The sequence below is a fragment of the Cyprinus carpio genome, chromosome B21, assembly GCF_018340385.1.
Source record: "Cyprinus carpio isolate SPL01 chromosome B21, ASM1834038v1, whole genome shotgun sequence".
NCBI lineage: Eukaryota > Metazoa > Chordata > Actinopteri > Cypriniformes > Cyprinidae > Cyprinus > Cyprinus carpio.
In genome coordinates this window covers 10592343-10609772 of record NC_056617.1, presented here as the reverse complement: position 1 = coordinate 10609772, position 17430 = coordinate 10592343, and the positions used below count along the sequence as shown (strand labels likewise).

The window sequence follows — 17430 nt, the reverse complement described above, 5'->3', positions numbered from 1 at the left end:
CCTCTGTTTATATATTTTGTCTTGTTCTCTGAGGTCCACTTAAAATGTTATCAAGATTTTACATCAAAAAACATCATTTAGAATAGGCTATTTTCTGTCTTGTTTTTGACCCCCTCATCAGAACGCTGTGTTTGAATAGGCTTGCCAGATTGTAGACTCTGAAGTAAACGCCCACTGCTAAGATTAGCTAATAGTTGTGTATGTTTGACAGCCTACATCCTTCACAGATAGACACTGTTGTGATTTAGGTTGAAAACGCTTAAATACTCAGAACATTTTAAACGATCTTATTTACAGAAAAAACAATAGTGACCACGTAATAAGAAGAGTTACAACATTACTGTTGGATCCAATATAGTCAAGCACAGCATCGTATTGTAGTTTTAATCTTTCTGAAAATCCCCCATCGAATTGTGCCTTGTTTGTAAATGAATCCATGGTAAAATGAAGTGAACAAAGGACGGAATTCTTTCTGACGTGGTCTAGCGCTTAATTAAAAATAACATTTATTAATTCTTTCTTAATGTTGGGATCAGAAGGAATATGATGTTTTTCCACAACTTGGCACTTAACAGCGTCTTGTTGTCTTCAGAGCATCCTTATCGTTTGATTTCTGCTTAGACCTGCGTTCACCTCTCTCGTAAACACTACATGTATGAATCGGTGGGCGGGGCTAAACAGGCAGTGATGTAGAAGCAGGCATTGATCTTCTGCGGAGGTGGTGCTTATCCACACTATTACATCAAAGAGTGGTACATTCCACAAGCTGTCGTTTCAGCAGACTTGCTTCAATATAAGCTGTATTTAGACTAACAAGAAAGTTTTGAGTTCTGACACTGACACTGACACGGAGTTCTGTTTTTATAGTACAATGACCTCTTATATGTCAAAAGATCAAGGGAATTTTGGTTTCTCAGTTCATGACCCCTTTTAAACAGATTACAGTTCATTTAAATGACACTACTATTTCACAATATTACTGTTTTTATTATAGCCCTGATGAGCATAAATTACACCGCACCAACAGACGCAGGGCCAATGCTGATGGTCACCAGATTACATTGAAACACTTCTCAGACATTCCAAGACCCAAAAAACGCCAGTTCATTATGTTCACTCAGCAAAAATAAGTGCCGACCAATGCCAAGAGATCTAGACGGGGTAACACACTGATCCAACAAAACCCGACAAATGTGTCTGTTGCTGTTTGTCTGTGCCTTTTGGTAAAGTGTGAACTGGCCTTAAGCAACAACCTTACTGTCCCCATTAATTATAATAAACACAGGCCACACAAAACGGCCACCTGTATCATAATAAAGACCACTACGGTGTTCACCAAGTGTTACACTTTTATACAACAAGTGATATTATGACAGAAAACTTCATCTTAAGCTGAATCATTAATTGGTTTTATCCTAACATCGTTATCTTAGGTCATCAGCGCTCCCTAATAATTAGGCAAAGGCAAATATTTCACTCAGTTAATTAGTCTATGACTCACACTCAGCTCTTCTTGCTGAAGGCACTTCTTAGTCAAGTATTTCAATTCAAAACCAAAAGTGGTACACTTTAATCATCTACAAATAAAATTCCCTTTAACATTACTATTATTAATTCAAAACAGTCTTACAAAAAGAAGTGAATGTTAAATATCTTTGTTGAAAGAATGATGCGGTTGCTGACAAAAAATAAGGATGTTAAGATTAATACAGAATATTTGCAATAGGTTTTAATTAAATCCCACTTGACTTTTCCTGCAGCAATTACAAATGAGAGTTGAATTTTTTTGGACATTTTTACTTAAAAGCCCAGGATCATTTAGTCCACTTCCACTGCAGCACCCAGTGATTCACAAGGGAGAGTAATTTTGTTCTTACACTCACTCAACAAGACAGAAGAGTTCAAGTGCTCAGATTCCCGCGCTGCATCATTGGCCACAAAGTTTAATGATTCTCCAGTCAGAGTCTTTGATTTACAGACGCGCTTTAGCTTCGTTACATTCTGCAATACCGGCAGATAAGAGCTGTTCTATTTGTGCTTGCTTGAACCCGTACTCCTTCAGCACAGAGCGAGTGTGCTCTCCGATGAAGGGGTCCCGGGAGTGACAGGGCTCCGCAGGGGAGCGGGACAGAACGGGCGCAGGTCGAGGGCTAATTTCCCCCTGAGAGTCCTTAAAGAATGACCCCCGTGCCTGGTTGTGGGGGTGAGAGAGTACCTCATCCAAAGACAGCACAGGGGTGACACAGGCATCTGTCCCATCAAAGACTCGACTCCACTGCTCCTGCGTCTTGCTGGCAAACACCCGGGTGAATGTTTGCCTGAGCTCCGGCCAATCCGATACACTCATTTGTGCGGGCAGGTCAGCATCGTATAAGCCCAAACCTGTAGGTGAGAGAGAATTAGATGAGGGAGATAAAAAAAGAGAAAAGAAATCAATAAAGGAGTATAGAGGACAAAGATCAAAGAGATCATGAAGGACTATGAATCCAGAAGCCATTAGGGCAATACACTGGCCACAGCAGGTGACTTATAAGGAGACATTCTTCTATTGAAGGTCATACTTGAATAGCAATAGAGTTATTATGGTTTCAAAGCAAGATTAAGCACTTGGATCATCAGGACGTTGGGTGAATCCCTATGCACATACTAATAAAGCATCCTGTGATTTCTCCCTAATCTTTGCATGTCTGTGCAAAAATCGACAACCATGTAGACAGAACAATGTGACCCTGAGAATCTTGTGGTTTATTGTACTCAGATGCCATTCAGGTTTATTTCAGGTGAATTAAAAGCAGCTAGATGTATAGATGTGCATTGTGTGCTGTGTTCAGAGAAATAAAGGAATGAGAAAATAACATTGTATAATTATATAAATATGTAAACTAAGAAAATAAAATGCATAAATAAAAGAATAAATATTTAATAGATAAAGAAAACAAAAAATGCAAAAAAACAGAAGAGTGCAAAAATATGAGAATAGCAATATAAGTATTAACACCATTAAATGCAAAAATAGGAGAATAAATATAATTAAAAAGAACAAGAATATAAAAAGACAAGATAAAAAATAAAAAGAACTTAAAATGCAAAAATGAGAATACACACACACACACACACACACACATACATACAATATACATAAGATACAATAAGAAAATGAAATGAACAAAAATGAGAACTGAAATAAAAAGATCACAATGCAAAAATAACAGAATATATAATTAAAAAGAATAGGAAACAAAATTAATGAAAAATCATTTTTAGATTTAATTTTAATATTTGCACATTATTTTTCCTTTCAAAAAACTGCATGTTTTTTTAAGATGCATTTTCCACATCAAGATCAACTTTAGTAACCATATTTCAAATAAAGAGTAAGCATATTGTCTTGAATTAAGATGATCAAAGATTAAAATAAGGGATTTTTGAAAACATCTATGGTGACTGATAATATTTTTACGAATGAAAAAAAGAGTGGATTTTCAGGTGTTTGTGTAGCTACCTGTAAATACTTCAGATTTTTCCATTAACAAAAAACAAAATGTCCTCAGACAACTATTCTGAATGAGACAGCAAGCATTCATAGCAATTCACACCATGAGAACATCCACTATATTCAGAAGATGACACTACAGGACCTTATTAAGAAGAAATATAATACACTAACCTTGAATAAGCTGTTGATAGAACTGAGGCTCAATCGCTCCCACTGCCATGTACTTTCCATCAGACGTACGGTATGTGTCATAGAACGGAGCGCCACTATCCAGCAAGTTTTCCCCACGTGGACGATTCCACAGGCCGAGGCTACGGGACTTCCACATGAAGGAGCCAACATATGCTGCACCTTCAACCTACACATAAATACAAGCATCACTCATTTAACCCACTATTGGCCACAATTCTGTCATGCTGAATATTTAGTATAAAGCAACAGGGTGCTTGCCAATAAGCAGGGCTACATCCTCATTAGGGGTAGCTGGAGTTGTACAAATTCATAATCACATACGTTTACATACATAAATGCACTGAACAAGATAGAAATGTGGTATGGCAGGGGAAGATTTAAGCAACTTTGTAATACAAGCACACCACAGTGAAACAGCCTGCAGTTCTGTAGAGGTTTGCAGGAGTTTGATTTCCACATCATGGCACAGCACGACTCAAAAGCAGCCATATCATAAGTAATCAAAATGTCTTTGATCTTTTATGCATAACAAAGCTCGATGTCCTATGAAAACATAATGTAACCTTGAGATAAAAAGAGCATTTATCTAAACTAAACATCAAAAACGGAGTTAATTATGCAGCGATGTACTGAATTCATCAAGTAAATGTCTGTCCATGCTTATGAAAAATGGATTACATTTATTTTTAACAAGGTCCCTGATCTTTCAGTCTGATTTACAGAGTTTGTGTGGCATATTTCAGCACTGATTTTATGAACCAGGCACAATGTTATACTGTGCAGTCTTCACAATGGCTGTTATTAAAGGATGGGGAAGGCAAAAACTATGTTTGACACAATAATAAACTCTGAAAGGTTGTGTGAGCACTGGCAGAGGAAGCAATACATGCAGTTAATAACATGCAATGAGGACATTTCTCAAAGGGGCAGCAGTAAAAAAAAACAAAAACAAAAACAGGCTGTTTACTTATAGAGAAAGGGTGAAAAATTAGAATGTGACTGTCTTGCTCAAATAAACTCACTAGCATAAGTAGACTTATGTTAAATATGTATGACATGACCCCCTTTAAAGAATTATGGCACTTAGATCTTGAACTGAATCAGTTATGAATGAAAAATTTGGCTTCAAGGCTGAGGTTAAAGGGTCAGTAGCAAGTGTTCCAGAAACATTTTCACGGATGAAAAGAAATGTTTGTAGGTCAAATCCTCCAGATTGAAGCATAAAAATAAATATACATGCATTTCAAAGACTGTGACCTTTCAAAATTACCTTTAATGTGGATATACTTCATATATTTCCCAGTTAACCCATCCTTCAAAGAGATGTTGACAATCTGGGTTTCTATTTGTGCATTCGATTGGCCTGACCACCAAGAAGCCACTCTCCCAGAAGACGCCTGTCACTTGTCCTAATACTGAATGTGTTATCATGACATGCCTCAAAAAAACTATTTTTTCATACATCCACCTTTCATATCATTCAGAAAAAGACCTCAAAGTGGAATGTTTAACTATAGTTCTATAAATATAATGAGGTAATGTATAATGTTTATTACGGCTCATTTGTTTGGATGTAAATGTGAAGACGACAGTGGTCAATAATAATTGTGAAATGCTAATAAAACACCCAGGTCACCTCTTAAATTTCTAATAAGTATTTAAATTAAAAACTTCAACAGCATAAAATTTCAAGGGTATAATACATCTAAATTGGCATGCAAGTGGAAACCTATTTGCCTGCCTTGTGGGTTAATAACACTGACGTCGCTAAAAGCGGCTGTCAGTATCAAACGACAGGTTTTATCAGAAAGCGGCAAGGTGACACTCACGGGAGCGTGCTTCAGATATCTTTACTGCCTAACAGGCAAACGTCTAATCATCATTACCACAGCTCCTGCCCACACTGACATTAGCTTGGAGCACACACGGCTAAACTCTCCTCTAGCACTGCAGCTCTGCTCCAGGTCTGAATCTCTAATGTGAGAGATGCTTCAATATTGGTTTTTCACAAACAGTTGCATCTCAATAAACTAGAATGTTGTGGAAAAGTTCATTTATTTCAGTAATTCAACTCAAATTGTGAAACTTGTGTATTAAATAAATTCAGTGCACTCAGACTGAAGTAGTTTAAGTCTTTGGTTCTTTTAATTGTGATGATTTTGGCTCACATTTAACAAAAACCCACCAATTCACTATCTCAACAAATTAGAATACTTCATAAGACCAATAAGAAAAACATTTTTAGTGAATTGTTGGCCTTCTGGAAAGTATGTTCATTTACTGTACATGTACTCAATACTTGGTAGGGGCTCTCTTTGCTTTAATTACTGCCTCAATTCGGCGTGGCATGGAGGTGATCAGTTTGTGGCACTGCTGAGGTGGTATGGAAGCCCAGGTTTCTTTGACAGTGGCCTTCAGCTCATCTGCATTTTTTTGTCTCTTGTTTCTCATTTTCCTCTTGACAATACCCCATAGATTCTCTATGGGGTTCAGGTCTGGTGAGTTTGCTGGCCAGTCAAGCACACCAACACCATGGTCATTTAACCAACTTTTGGTGCTTTTGGCAGTGTGGGGAGGTGCCAAATCCTGCTGGAAAATGAAATCAGCATCTTTAAAAAGCTGGTCAGGACACCCTTTCAACAATGCAGTAAATGGATTTAAATATCTCGGACGGTATCACCATTACCCCATCCATTAAAGATTTAGTATCCTGTAACTATGATCCTATGATTTCTACAGTAAATGAATCCATGAATAGCTGGTCATCAATGCCATTCTCCCTTTTAGGGCGTATAAATATAATCAAGATGAATATACTGCCAAAGTTTTTATACCTATTTCAATCCATTCCTTTACCCCCGCCGCCACAGTTCTTCTCCAAAATGAAGCAACTATTTACTAAGTTTATTTGGAATAACACGAGGTCAAGGTTAAAACTGTCACTTCTTTACCTGCCGTATGAGAGAGGAGGGTTACAATTACCCAATTTACAATGGTACTTTTGGGCTGCTCAAATTAGAGTTGCAATGTACTGGTTTTCACCTGAACCTTACTTACCATGGGTGCAAATTGAAAGTATCTGTACTAAGGGCCAGCGACTTGACACTTATTTATACTCTGCATCTGTCAAAAAACTGAAGCGGCTAACTGATAACCCCTTTGTGAGAAACACAATTAATGTCTGGCACAATGTACAGTCATTTCTTGGCGAATCTACTTTGTTTTAAGGCTTCTCACCAATATGGGGAAATGATAACTTTTCTCCTGGAAAAAAGACCAAGGTTTTAAAATGTGGGCAACAAAGGGCATCTGTAAAGTAATGGATCTATATAAGGAAAGTAAACTAGCTTCATTTGAGGAACTTAGAAATGAATATGATATACCTCGGATGCACTTATTTAAATATTTACAGTTAAGGAGTTTTGTTTATGCACAGACACATTCCTATATACAACCCCCGCTTGTCCATGTTAGAAAATCTAGCTGTGAATAATTGTACTGGCAAGGGTCAGATATCTTTACTCTAAGATCCTGGTGGAAAACCATAAAGACTCTACTGAGCATAAGAGAACTCAATGGATGAATGTCTTACAAACAGATATATTTTAGAGGAGGACTGGAGAGAGGTGTGTTCTAGAGCATAACTTTTAACAATAAATACCCATCTCAAACTGATTCAATATAACTGGATTATGAGGACTAATGTTACTCCAGAAAGACTGAATAAGATGAATCCTAATATTCCTGATATCTGTGTGAAATGTAATGTCGAAAAGGGCACCTTATTTCATTGTCTGTGGGACTGCTCAGAGATACGAAAGTTCTGGAATGAAGTTATAAAATGTATTTCTAAGATGACCTTAAATCCAGTGCCTGACAATCCTGCACTTTGCATTCTTAATTTGTATCCAAAGGACTGTATGTTAAACCGCAAAGAGAAGAAAATTACAGACTTATGTTTAGTACAAGCTAGACGCTTGATTTCTGTCTGCTGGAAAGATGTCAAGAGCCCTTCTGTTGGTCGCTGGCTGAAAGAACTATCAGCATGCCTTATCCTTGAAAAGTTAACACACACAATGAAAAAGAAATCAGCCGAATTCAAAGAGATTTGGAATCCCTTTCTTGCATTCTTGGAGAACTGTGAAGTCGAGGAAACTCTGGACACTTGAAGGCGATATGTCCCTAACTATTGATACCTCCTAAGCTGTGTATGATTATATAAATGTCATTACCCAGTTTTTTTTTTCCTTTGGGGTGGGGGAAGTGGATTATGTTATAGTTTGACTGTTATATGTTTTTGTAAACTGTTAAAATTCAATAAATACATGTTTATATATAAAAAAAAAAAAAAAAAAGCTGGTCAGCAGAAGGAAGCATGAAGTGCTCCAAAATTTCTTGGTAAACAGGTGCAGTGACTTTGGTTTTCAAAAAACACAATGGACCAACACCAGCAGGTGACATTGCACCCCAAATCATCACAGACTGTGGAAACTTAACACTGGACTTCAAGCAACTTGGGCTATGAACTTCTCCACCCTTCCTCCAGACTATAGGACCTTGGTTTCCAAATGAAATACAAAACTTGCTCTCATCTGAAAAGAGGACTTTGGACCACTGGGCAACAGTCAAATTCTTCTTCTCCTTAGCCCAGGTAAGACGCCTCAGGGTCGCTTAACAAGAGTAATACAACAATTGTAGCCAAATTCCTTGACACGTCTGTGTGTGGTGGCTCTTGATGCCTTGACCCCAGCTTCAGTCCATTCCTTGTGAAGTTCACTCAAATTCTCTAATCGATATTGGTTGACAATCCTCATAAGGCTGCGGTTCTCTCGGTTGGTTGTGCATCTTTTTCTTCCGCACTTTTTTCTTCCACTCAACTTACTGTTAACATGCTTGGATACAGCACTCTGAGAACAGCCAGCTTCTTTAGCAATGAATGTTTGTGGTTTACCCTCCTTGTGAAGGGTGTCAATGATTGTCTTCTGGACAACTGTCAGATCAGCAGTCTTCCCCATGATTGTGTAGCCTAGTGAACCAAACTGAGAGACCATTTTGAAGGCTCAGGAAACCTTTGCAGGTGTTTTGAGTTGATTAGCTAATTGGTATTGGATTGGTGGGTTTTTGTTAAATGTCATCAAAATTAAAAGAACCAAAGCCTTAAACTACTTCAGTCTGTGTGAAAACCTAGTGCAGCATGAAAAAAAACAGGGCATTAAAAAGAACTGACCAATATGCCAGCAAACCTTAAACTGCTTTTTTCCCCAATTGCTTCAACAAAGACCAACAGGGTTAACACACAGATTTAACACAGCAAGTGTGAACTAGACTTTATGTGTGCTGGATGATTCAACACAAAAGGAAATTACTCACTACAGCAATTAATAATATGAAAAGAAAAATATTATAATTATTAAATATAATTATACACATCAAATTAAGTATACACCACACATAAAAATAAACCACACACATTCAGCTTTCTCACACTAAACTACTTTAAATGATTCTGTTAAACAGCTTTAAATTACTTTTTTTTCCCACAACAATCTACACTCCATACACCATTATGACAAAAGCACAAAACAGGTTTGTAACAAATTTATTAGAAATAAAAAACTGAAAAGATTCCATTGCATAAGCATTCATACCCTATCTTGGACACTTGAAATTTAGCTCAGGAGCATTCATATTGCTCGTAGATGTAATTACACTTCAAATGGAGTTAATCTGTGAAAAAATTCAATTGAATGAGTATGATTTGGAAAGGCACACACCTCTCAATAAAAGGTCTAACAGCTGAAAATGCATATCACAGCAAAAACCAAGCCCTGAGGTCAAAAGAACTGCCTGTAAAGCTCAGAAACAGCACTACATTAAGCCACACATCCATGGAAGAGTTCAGAAAAAAAAATCCGCTGCATTGAAGGTTCACAAAAGCATGTAGCCTACATTATACATAACGGAAGAGATTTGGAACAATCAGGACTCTCCCTAGAGCTGGCCTCCTGGCCAAAGTAAGCAAATATTGGAGAAGGGCCTTAATTAGACTGGAGACACCTAAAGAACTCTCAGATTGTGAGAAACAAGATCCTCTGATCTGATAAACCTCAATTCCAAGAATCATGTATGGAGGAAACCAGGCACTGATCATTACCTGCACATTAGCATGCCAACAGTAAAGTGTGGTGGTAGCAGTTTCATGCTGTGGGGCTGTTTCTCAGCGGCAGGGACTGAGGGACTCGTCAGAGTAGAAGGAAAGCTCAACACAGCAAAATATAGAGATATCCTTAATGAAAACCTAGTTCAGAGCATTCAGAACTTCAGACTGGGCAGAAGGTTCACCTTCCAACGTGGACAATGACCCTAAGCATGCACCAAGAGTGGCTTATAGAGAACTCTGTGTATGTCCTTGAGTGGCCCAGCCAGAGCCTGAGCTTAAACCCAATCAAACATTTCTGGAGAAGCTGACAGAGCTTGAGAGGTGAGGAGAAGAATGGCACATATTTGCCAAATACACATGTGCAAAACTTGTTGCATCATACCCAAAAAGACTTGAGGCATTAAAGATGCTTCAAATAAGTAGTTAAGGGTATGAATACTTATGCAATGTATTTATTTTTAATAAATTTGCACAGTTGTCACTGATCTGTTTTGTGCTTTCTCATTATGGTGTATGGAGTGTAGATTGATGTGGGAAAAAAAGTCATTTAAAGCAGTTTAATGTAAGGCTGCAACATAAAACATGAAAAAAATGAAGGGTTATGAACACTTTCACAAGGCACTGTGTGTAATAAATATGACAATACTCTTTTATTATTACTTCGCTTGTTAAATCACTCTGCAAAGACTTCAGATTGATGCCAACTATAAATCAATGCATAAAACTGTCAAACATTCATCATTATAAGCACAAGTTGTAATTGCTGCCTAGCAAGTTTGTTGCATCTGCTTAACTGAATATATGACTTTAACCACATAACATGTATATATTATATTACAGCTGTATATTAGTACCATAAGGACATTACTTTGATGCACTCACTGCCTAACAACAGAATGCTTCCTAACTGAAAAAAAAATGTAAACAATCATTTTCTGTAAAGCTGAGTGTTATGCGAATAAACTTGAATTGAGTTGTCCTTTTTTTCTTTATTTTCCCTTTCTCATTTTATGTTAACTTTATACTGACTCATTTTTTTTTTAGAAGCTACATCATACGATTCTCTTGCTGATCTCTGGTAGATGTAGACAAGCCAAATAGACTCTCTCACCATGGAAGTGCTCCAAGAACACAATACAGGCTCTTGAGCAAACACTTTCCTTTAGAAAATGTCAGATGCTAATAATACAAGCATGTCATTTTTACAAATATATAATTAACAGTAGGAAAGGTAAGTCTGTGAGGGTTTATAATCAACCACTATGGTGATTTTTTATTATAATTAAAACATTTTAATAATGATTCAAAATATAAGGGAGACCAATGAAGCATTAGAATCTCAGCGAGCTGTGAAATGTCATCAATATTTCAATTTCTAATTCTTGAGTGACCTACTCCTCAGCGGTGCTAGTTTTCATACTTCATTAATTAGCAAGCATTAATGATGAGCTTTGCAACCAAATATTTCATAGTTTCAACCACAGGTCCAAATTCAAATGCTTAATATTTGTGAATAAACAGCTAAACAGTTTAGTTTATTTTTCTTTTCAAAGTGAATTACAGTACATTGATTTGGAGGAACATTTAGGCTCACAAGGACCCAATGGAGAATGGGCTTGACCACAATATTTGCAATTCCTTACTAAACGGGTCATCCTTACTTGGAAAACAACCACTCTAACAGTACTCACAATAGTACTCAACAGTAGCGGTGTTGTTGAAAACAGATAGTGCCAATATAAGCAACTTGAAAGGAAAAACCAAGCAATTATTGTAAAATCCAGATGAAACCAGGTACAGCATCAGTAAAATCCAGTAAAATCCAGGTTTTTCTGTACAGAAAATTGTTCTACTGGTATTTCAAAGAGAAGTTAATAACAATTTGTCAGTCGGAACCTATTTTAAGATGAGGTGCTGTATCTCACCATGCTGGCATCAATGATCTGGCCTTGTCCTGACCTGCTTCTTTCCAGGAGAGCCAACACAATCCCAAATGCACACATAAGACCCCCTCCAGCAAAGTCTGCCACCAAATTCAATGGAGCGTAGGGTTTCTCTGAGCTACGGCCCAGCATGGACAGCAACCCTATTAAAAACAGAGAGAGACAGGGACATCCTGAGAACTGAAGAATAGCTAAATATTTACTGTAACAGTTTTTTCTTAAATCACAGTTAAAGGTCAGCAAAAAATATCACCAATTAAGCCACTTGCATGTGTTTCCATCCTCTTGGCTTTTAAACTGGTTTAAATAGTATTGCCTGTTAAGTGGTGCTAAGAAAAGTGTAGCAAATGAACAAAAACAAAAGAACAATGGGCATTATTGTAAGTGAAGCCATTAAATAAATGGGATTTAACTCACACAGACTGAGCGAAGGCCAATGTCATAAAAAAATAATTACTTTACAAGTGTGTATTGTTCTGTTAGCACATAAAAGGTCAAAGCAAATCAATAAAAAAGGCCTGAAAAATGCAATCAAACTTGAAAAACGCTCCCATTATGTTGGGCCAGTCCCGACCTTCTCAACTCAGACTTGAAATTCCATTGAAATTCTTTTAATTAATGGCACCACAGATCCAAACTGCTTCATAGGGTTTCAGTCTGCGACGTGACAAGTGCTGGTTTGCAGTCACGACTCAGTGTGAGGGACTCATCCCAACAGCCCTCCAGACCAAACTGACCCAGCGCTCTGTTCCCAGCTCAATTTTTCAGTGGATCACCAGCTTTCTGACAGATAGGCAACAGCTAGTGAGACTGGGGAAATTCATGTTAAACAGCCGCTCCACCAACACTGGTGCCCCTCAGGGATGTGTACTTCTCCCTGTACACCAACGACTGCACCTCAAAAGACCCCTCTGTCAAGCTCCTGAAGTTTGCAGACGACACTACAGTCATCAGCCTCATCCAGGACGGTGATGAGTCTGCTTACAGACAAGAGGTTGAGCAGCTGGCTGTCTGGTGCAGTCTTAACAACCTGGAGCTGAACACTCTCAAAACAGTGGAGATGATAGTGGACTTTCAGGAGAAAGCCCCCTGCACTCCCCTCACTCACCATCATAGACAGCACAGTGGAGTCATTCAGCTTCCTGGGAACCACCATCTCTCAGGACCTGAATGGGACAAATCATTGACTCCATTGTTAAAAAGGCCCAACGAAGGTTGTACTTCCTTGGGCAGCTAGGAAGTTTAAAGCCCATGTTGCAGGTTAACCACCACTGTCGATTAATGGGTACATAAATCACTCAAGATATGTATATCATTTTTAAAATGTCTCAAATATGGCCTTAAAGACCAGTTTTTTACGTTTTTGGTATTAACAGGTTTTTTTACTCAATTCGGTGATGACGTCACATTAGGGAGAAGTGGAGGAAAGGTAGCCTCAGCCTAGTATGATGCGCGTTCCAGGCAACCCGTAACCCATGTTTTTCCAACCTTAAACCCGTGAAAGTGCACTGGAACGGCAGTCAAACCCGTGACTTCCCACCCGTGAACTCGTACTAGATCAATGTACTCCGAGTTCCGACGTCACACAGGACGCGAAACAACAATGACAGCCCCTACGGATAATACTGCCTACGGACGCAGTGTTTATGCAAGTGGTACATGTTGAAAAAATGATTTTTGGACATTGTAACGTTGCGATAAAAACTGGGATGAGGAAGAGGTGGCAAGAGCCAACATGTATGATGGCCCGCAGCCCTATAACTTTGAACCAGCCAGATGTGAGAGAGCAAATGAGGAATTGCCAAGAACTGATGGCCGTCAAAGCCAATTAAATGCATGGTCCGAGGAGAATGAGTGGAGAGTTGGTGAAGTGTCCTGGTGAGTTGCTATCATTTAGCAATGCAGCAATGAGCACTGGAGCTAGTCTACGAGCAGCAGTGCACAATAACGACACACACACACACACACACATATATATATATATATATATATTTTTTATATATTTTTTTTTTTTTTTTTTTTTTTTACTGTCATTGGATAGCACCGAGTGAAAAATAAACCTTTTCTTTATATCTAGTGGCAGTGATCATGACGTTAGTTCAGATAAGTACCAGTAACTTAGGGCTGGACAATATATCGAACGATATGACCATGTGCATCTCGTCAGTAAAGCCGGTTCCATGATGAGCGGTAAATCCCCATCACCTGCTTTCAAATGGAGCTGCATTTAATACACAGAGCCGTAGTTTATTGACAAGCTACGCTATATTGAGTTCATTATCAAAGGCGATTCATCTTCACTAATGAACTCGATATAGCGTAGCTTCTCAGTGAACTACGGCTCTGTGTATTAAATGCAGCTCCATTTGAAAGCAGGTGATGGGGATTATCCGCTAATCATGGAACCGGCTTTACTGACGAGATGCACATGTTCATATCGTTCGATATATTGTCCAGCCCTACAGTAACCTTTGTCATAGTGTCGTACTGGTAAACTTTGTCTTTGTCATCTAGAAATAGAAGGCATCATGCTAGCTATATGGGCGTTTCTAAGCGTTTATCTCTTCCTCCGGTGAAAATGTTGTTGCAAACGTAGCCGCGTGTCTGTCGCTATGTTTGGCTGGTGCTTGTGTGGAAACTGCGTTGGAAAGCTGGTGCCGTAGGGAAGTGAGTGCGTTTGGTCGCTGTTGGTCGATATCTATCCATCGATCTATCTGTCTGTCTATCTATCTTTATCTATGTATTTATCTATAACCTGCGCTATCTGAATACTCTCGTCTACTACTCGTCTCTCTAGTCGCTCTCAAGGCGGGCTTTAGTAAATTCTCTCCCCAATGTGACGCAATGCAATGCATTGTGGGGGAAAGGAGAATCATTGCAAACCGCTGTAAGATAGTACCTACTTTTTCGTATTTTATTCCATTTTGTGATACCCAACAACATAAAATACAATGGATAACAGTTTAAATGTTCATTACCAACAAGCAAATTGCACAAATTCGTTGAAAAATTAACCATGCAACATGGCCTTTAACCTGCCACAGGAGCTGCTGAAACAGTTCTACTCAGCCAACACTGAGTCTGTCCTTTGTACTCCAATAACTGTCTGGTATGGTTCAGCTACAAAATCAGACATCAGAAGACTACAGAGAATGGTTCAGACTGCTGAAAGGATTATTGGTGCTACCCTGCCCACCCATCAAGAACTGTATACATCCAGAGTGAGGAAAAGAGCTCAGAAAATCACTCTGGATGCTTTTAATCATAATTTTGCCATCTGGCCAGCGCTTCAGAGCCGCAAATACCAGGACAGACAGGCACAAGAACAGTTTCTTCCCCCAGGCAATCTCCCTCATGAACAGTTTAATGTTCCCCACTTATGCAATAAAAATGTGCAATATCCTTATATTTATTTGTTACCCCTCCATCCAAGTACATCTCTGCATCTCACTCTATTCTACTCCATTATCATCTATAGAACAACTGTTCATACAGTTTATTTATTTTTCAATATTTGTCTTTTGCTTTAGTTTTTTGTCTGTGTTTGTTGTCTCTGTGTACTGGAAGCTTATGTCACTAAAACAAATTCCTTGTATGCGCAAGCATACTTGGCAATAAAGCTCTTTCTGATTCTGATTGTTCGAAAAGTGTAAGAAAACTTTTCCACCAAAGATATTTTGAACTCCACATAGCTCGATCTCTGCAATGTACTCTGCTTTAGATCAACTGTGCCTAAAGGCATTCTGGGAAAGCTTATTAGCTAGCTCCTCTGCACCTGTTAAATGTTGGTCTTTACCTGACATGGCCAGGTAGTTGATGTCATGCCCGGCACCCTTGGCGTAGGATCCGCTTTGACCGTAGCCGGTGAGTCGTGCGTAAATCAGGCGCGGGTTCTCTTTTAGTAAATCTTCAGGACCTAATCCCATCTTTTCCATAACACCAATTATACCAGAGAAATAAAATAATGCAGCATGAAAGTAAAAAAGCACTGGAGGTAAATAAATTTTAATTTAGAGGACCAGAGGTTATACTGTAGCAAAATTATTCTTGTTATAATTATTCAAAATTATATTTCCCCCCATTAATTAACAATGCTTTCAATAAAACAACTAAAATTATTTAGCCAAAATGCACAATATGGACAGAGGGTAATTGTTTAAAAAAATAATTAATTTGAAAACAAAGATCTAATTGTGTCAGAACACACTGTGCCATCTTGTGTAATTACTGTTTATTAGAATTGCCATAATAATTAAGATTCGCAGAGGCAACATAATTCACTATTAGAAGAACTAGACAAATACAAAATAAAAATTAATATATTTAATATTATTTTTTAATAGTACTTATATCACAAACAGCAGTTATTAAAAAATGTTAATATTGTGTCAGGAAGATACTACATTATCTTCCTGACACATAAGCAATAAATTACACCTGCTAGCTAGCTAATAGAATATTATGAGATTTAAGCATGCGAATGTGGAGTCATGTTTGCTTTTTAAAAGAAGACACTTACCTTTACGATAGGGCTCCAGAACCACATCTGACTGGACACACAGTCTTTTCAAAACAGCGACACCTTTGGGGTTCTTCAGATTCAAGGCCACTGATTGTTTGCCTCTTGCTTGAGTATCTACAGTCATTGCCACCTTTGTCCGATCTACCCGGATCACTCTTGCACCGAAGTCCGCCAGTATCATCCCGCAGAAGGGCGCAGGGGCCAGCCCTGCGAGCTCTATTACACGCACTCCTGCCAGAGCCATGATGCAACCTGTTCACAAATAAACCTGAAATATTCCAAGTGAAAAAAAAAATATATATTTCAAATTATTAAGTAGTGTAGGAGTGATGGAAACACATTACATTACACAATGTGCGATGCTCGAGAAAAAAAAAAAAAAAAAGATATTAATAAAGCACCAACCACAAACATATGACAGTTATTTAGGTCACAGTTCACTCCAGCTGTCCATTCCAAACTTATTATTAAACCGATAAACGATCAGTATCTCTAAATAACAACAATTCGTTATTTATGTGTTCTGTCCAAAACACCTCTGAGCAAACAACACCTGATAAAACAGTAGGAGTCATGACTTTGCAACAAAACACACACTACATACCTTTTAAATTTTGCACTTCGAACCAAGCGGCTCGGCGCGTGTTTGTGACGTATGCGCACAGGATTGTGGATGTTGTAGTTTTTATGATCGCTCTCTCTCCCTTTCTCTCTCTTTTAATAAACATATAAATTTAATATAATATGAATTTAAAATTATAAATTGTATAACCGACAAATAAGCATTAAGGATAGAGTCAATTAATAAAAATCTTTTTGTGACTTTTCCATTGTGTGATTGGCTATTCTACTCATCAAGAGGGACATTATGAAGGCACATTCATCCATTTCCATTTGTTTGGTTCTGGATTTAAATAAAACTATTTCACATTTTGCTTAGAAATCAAAAGACAAGAGAAAAAGAGACAAATTAGGGACTGTTTCCTTTTTATTTTTTAAGAATGGGTCTGCTGAAGTGTAAATGTAACTACAGGTGATAATGATTTATGAGCACTCCATTTCTCACCACCATTATAGTCTGTCTCAGTGGGTAATGCATTTAGATATTCAGTATGTG

General features: G+C 38.0%; 1 protein-coding gene across 4 annotated transcripts; it reads right to left on the bottom strand.

The window, feature by feature from the left end:
- Positions 1-1331: 1331 nt before the first annotated feature.
- LOC109045700 (alpha-methylacyl-CoA racemase-like) lies at positions 1332-17034 on the bottom strand. 4 transcript variants are annotated; one of them, XM_042748097.1, is made up of 6 exons: positions 16918-17034; positions 16311-16581; positions 15588-15731; positions 11774-11934; positions 3668-3854; positions 1332-2382 (listed from the first exon to the last, which is right to left on the bottom strand). In XM_042748097.1, the coding sequence occupies exons 2-6, from the start codon at positions 16555-16557 to the stop codon at positions 1973-1975; spliced, it is 1149 nt and encodes a 382-aa protein (XP_042604031.1). In that variant the 5' UTR covers positions 16558-16581; positions 16918-17034; the 3' UTR covers positions 1332-1972. The 4 variants fall into 4 exon arrangements, with proteins under 4 accessions (XP_042604031.1, XP_042604030.1, XP_042604033.1 ...); XM_042748096.1 differs by having other exon boundaries at positions 16311-16565; positions 16918-16993; XM_042748099.1 differs by lacking the exon at positions 16918-17034 and adding an exon at positions 16719-16902 and having other exon boundaries at positions 16311-16565.
- Between the last annotated feature and the right edge of the window lie 396 nt (positions 17035-17430).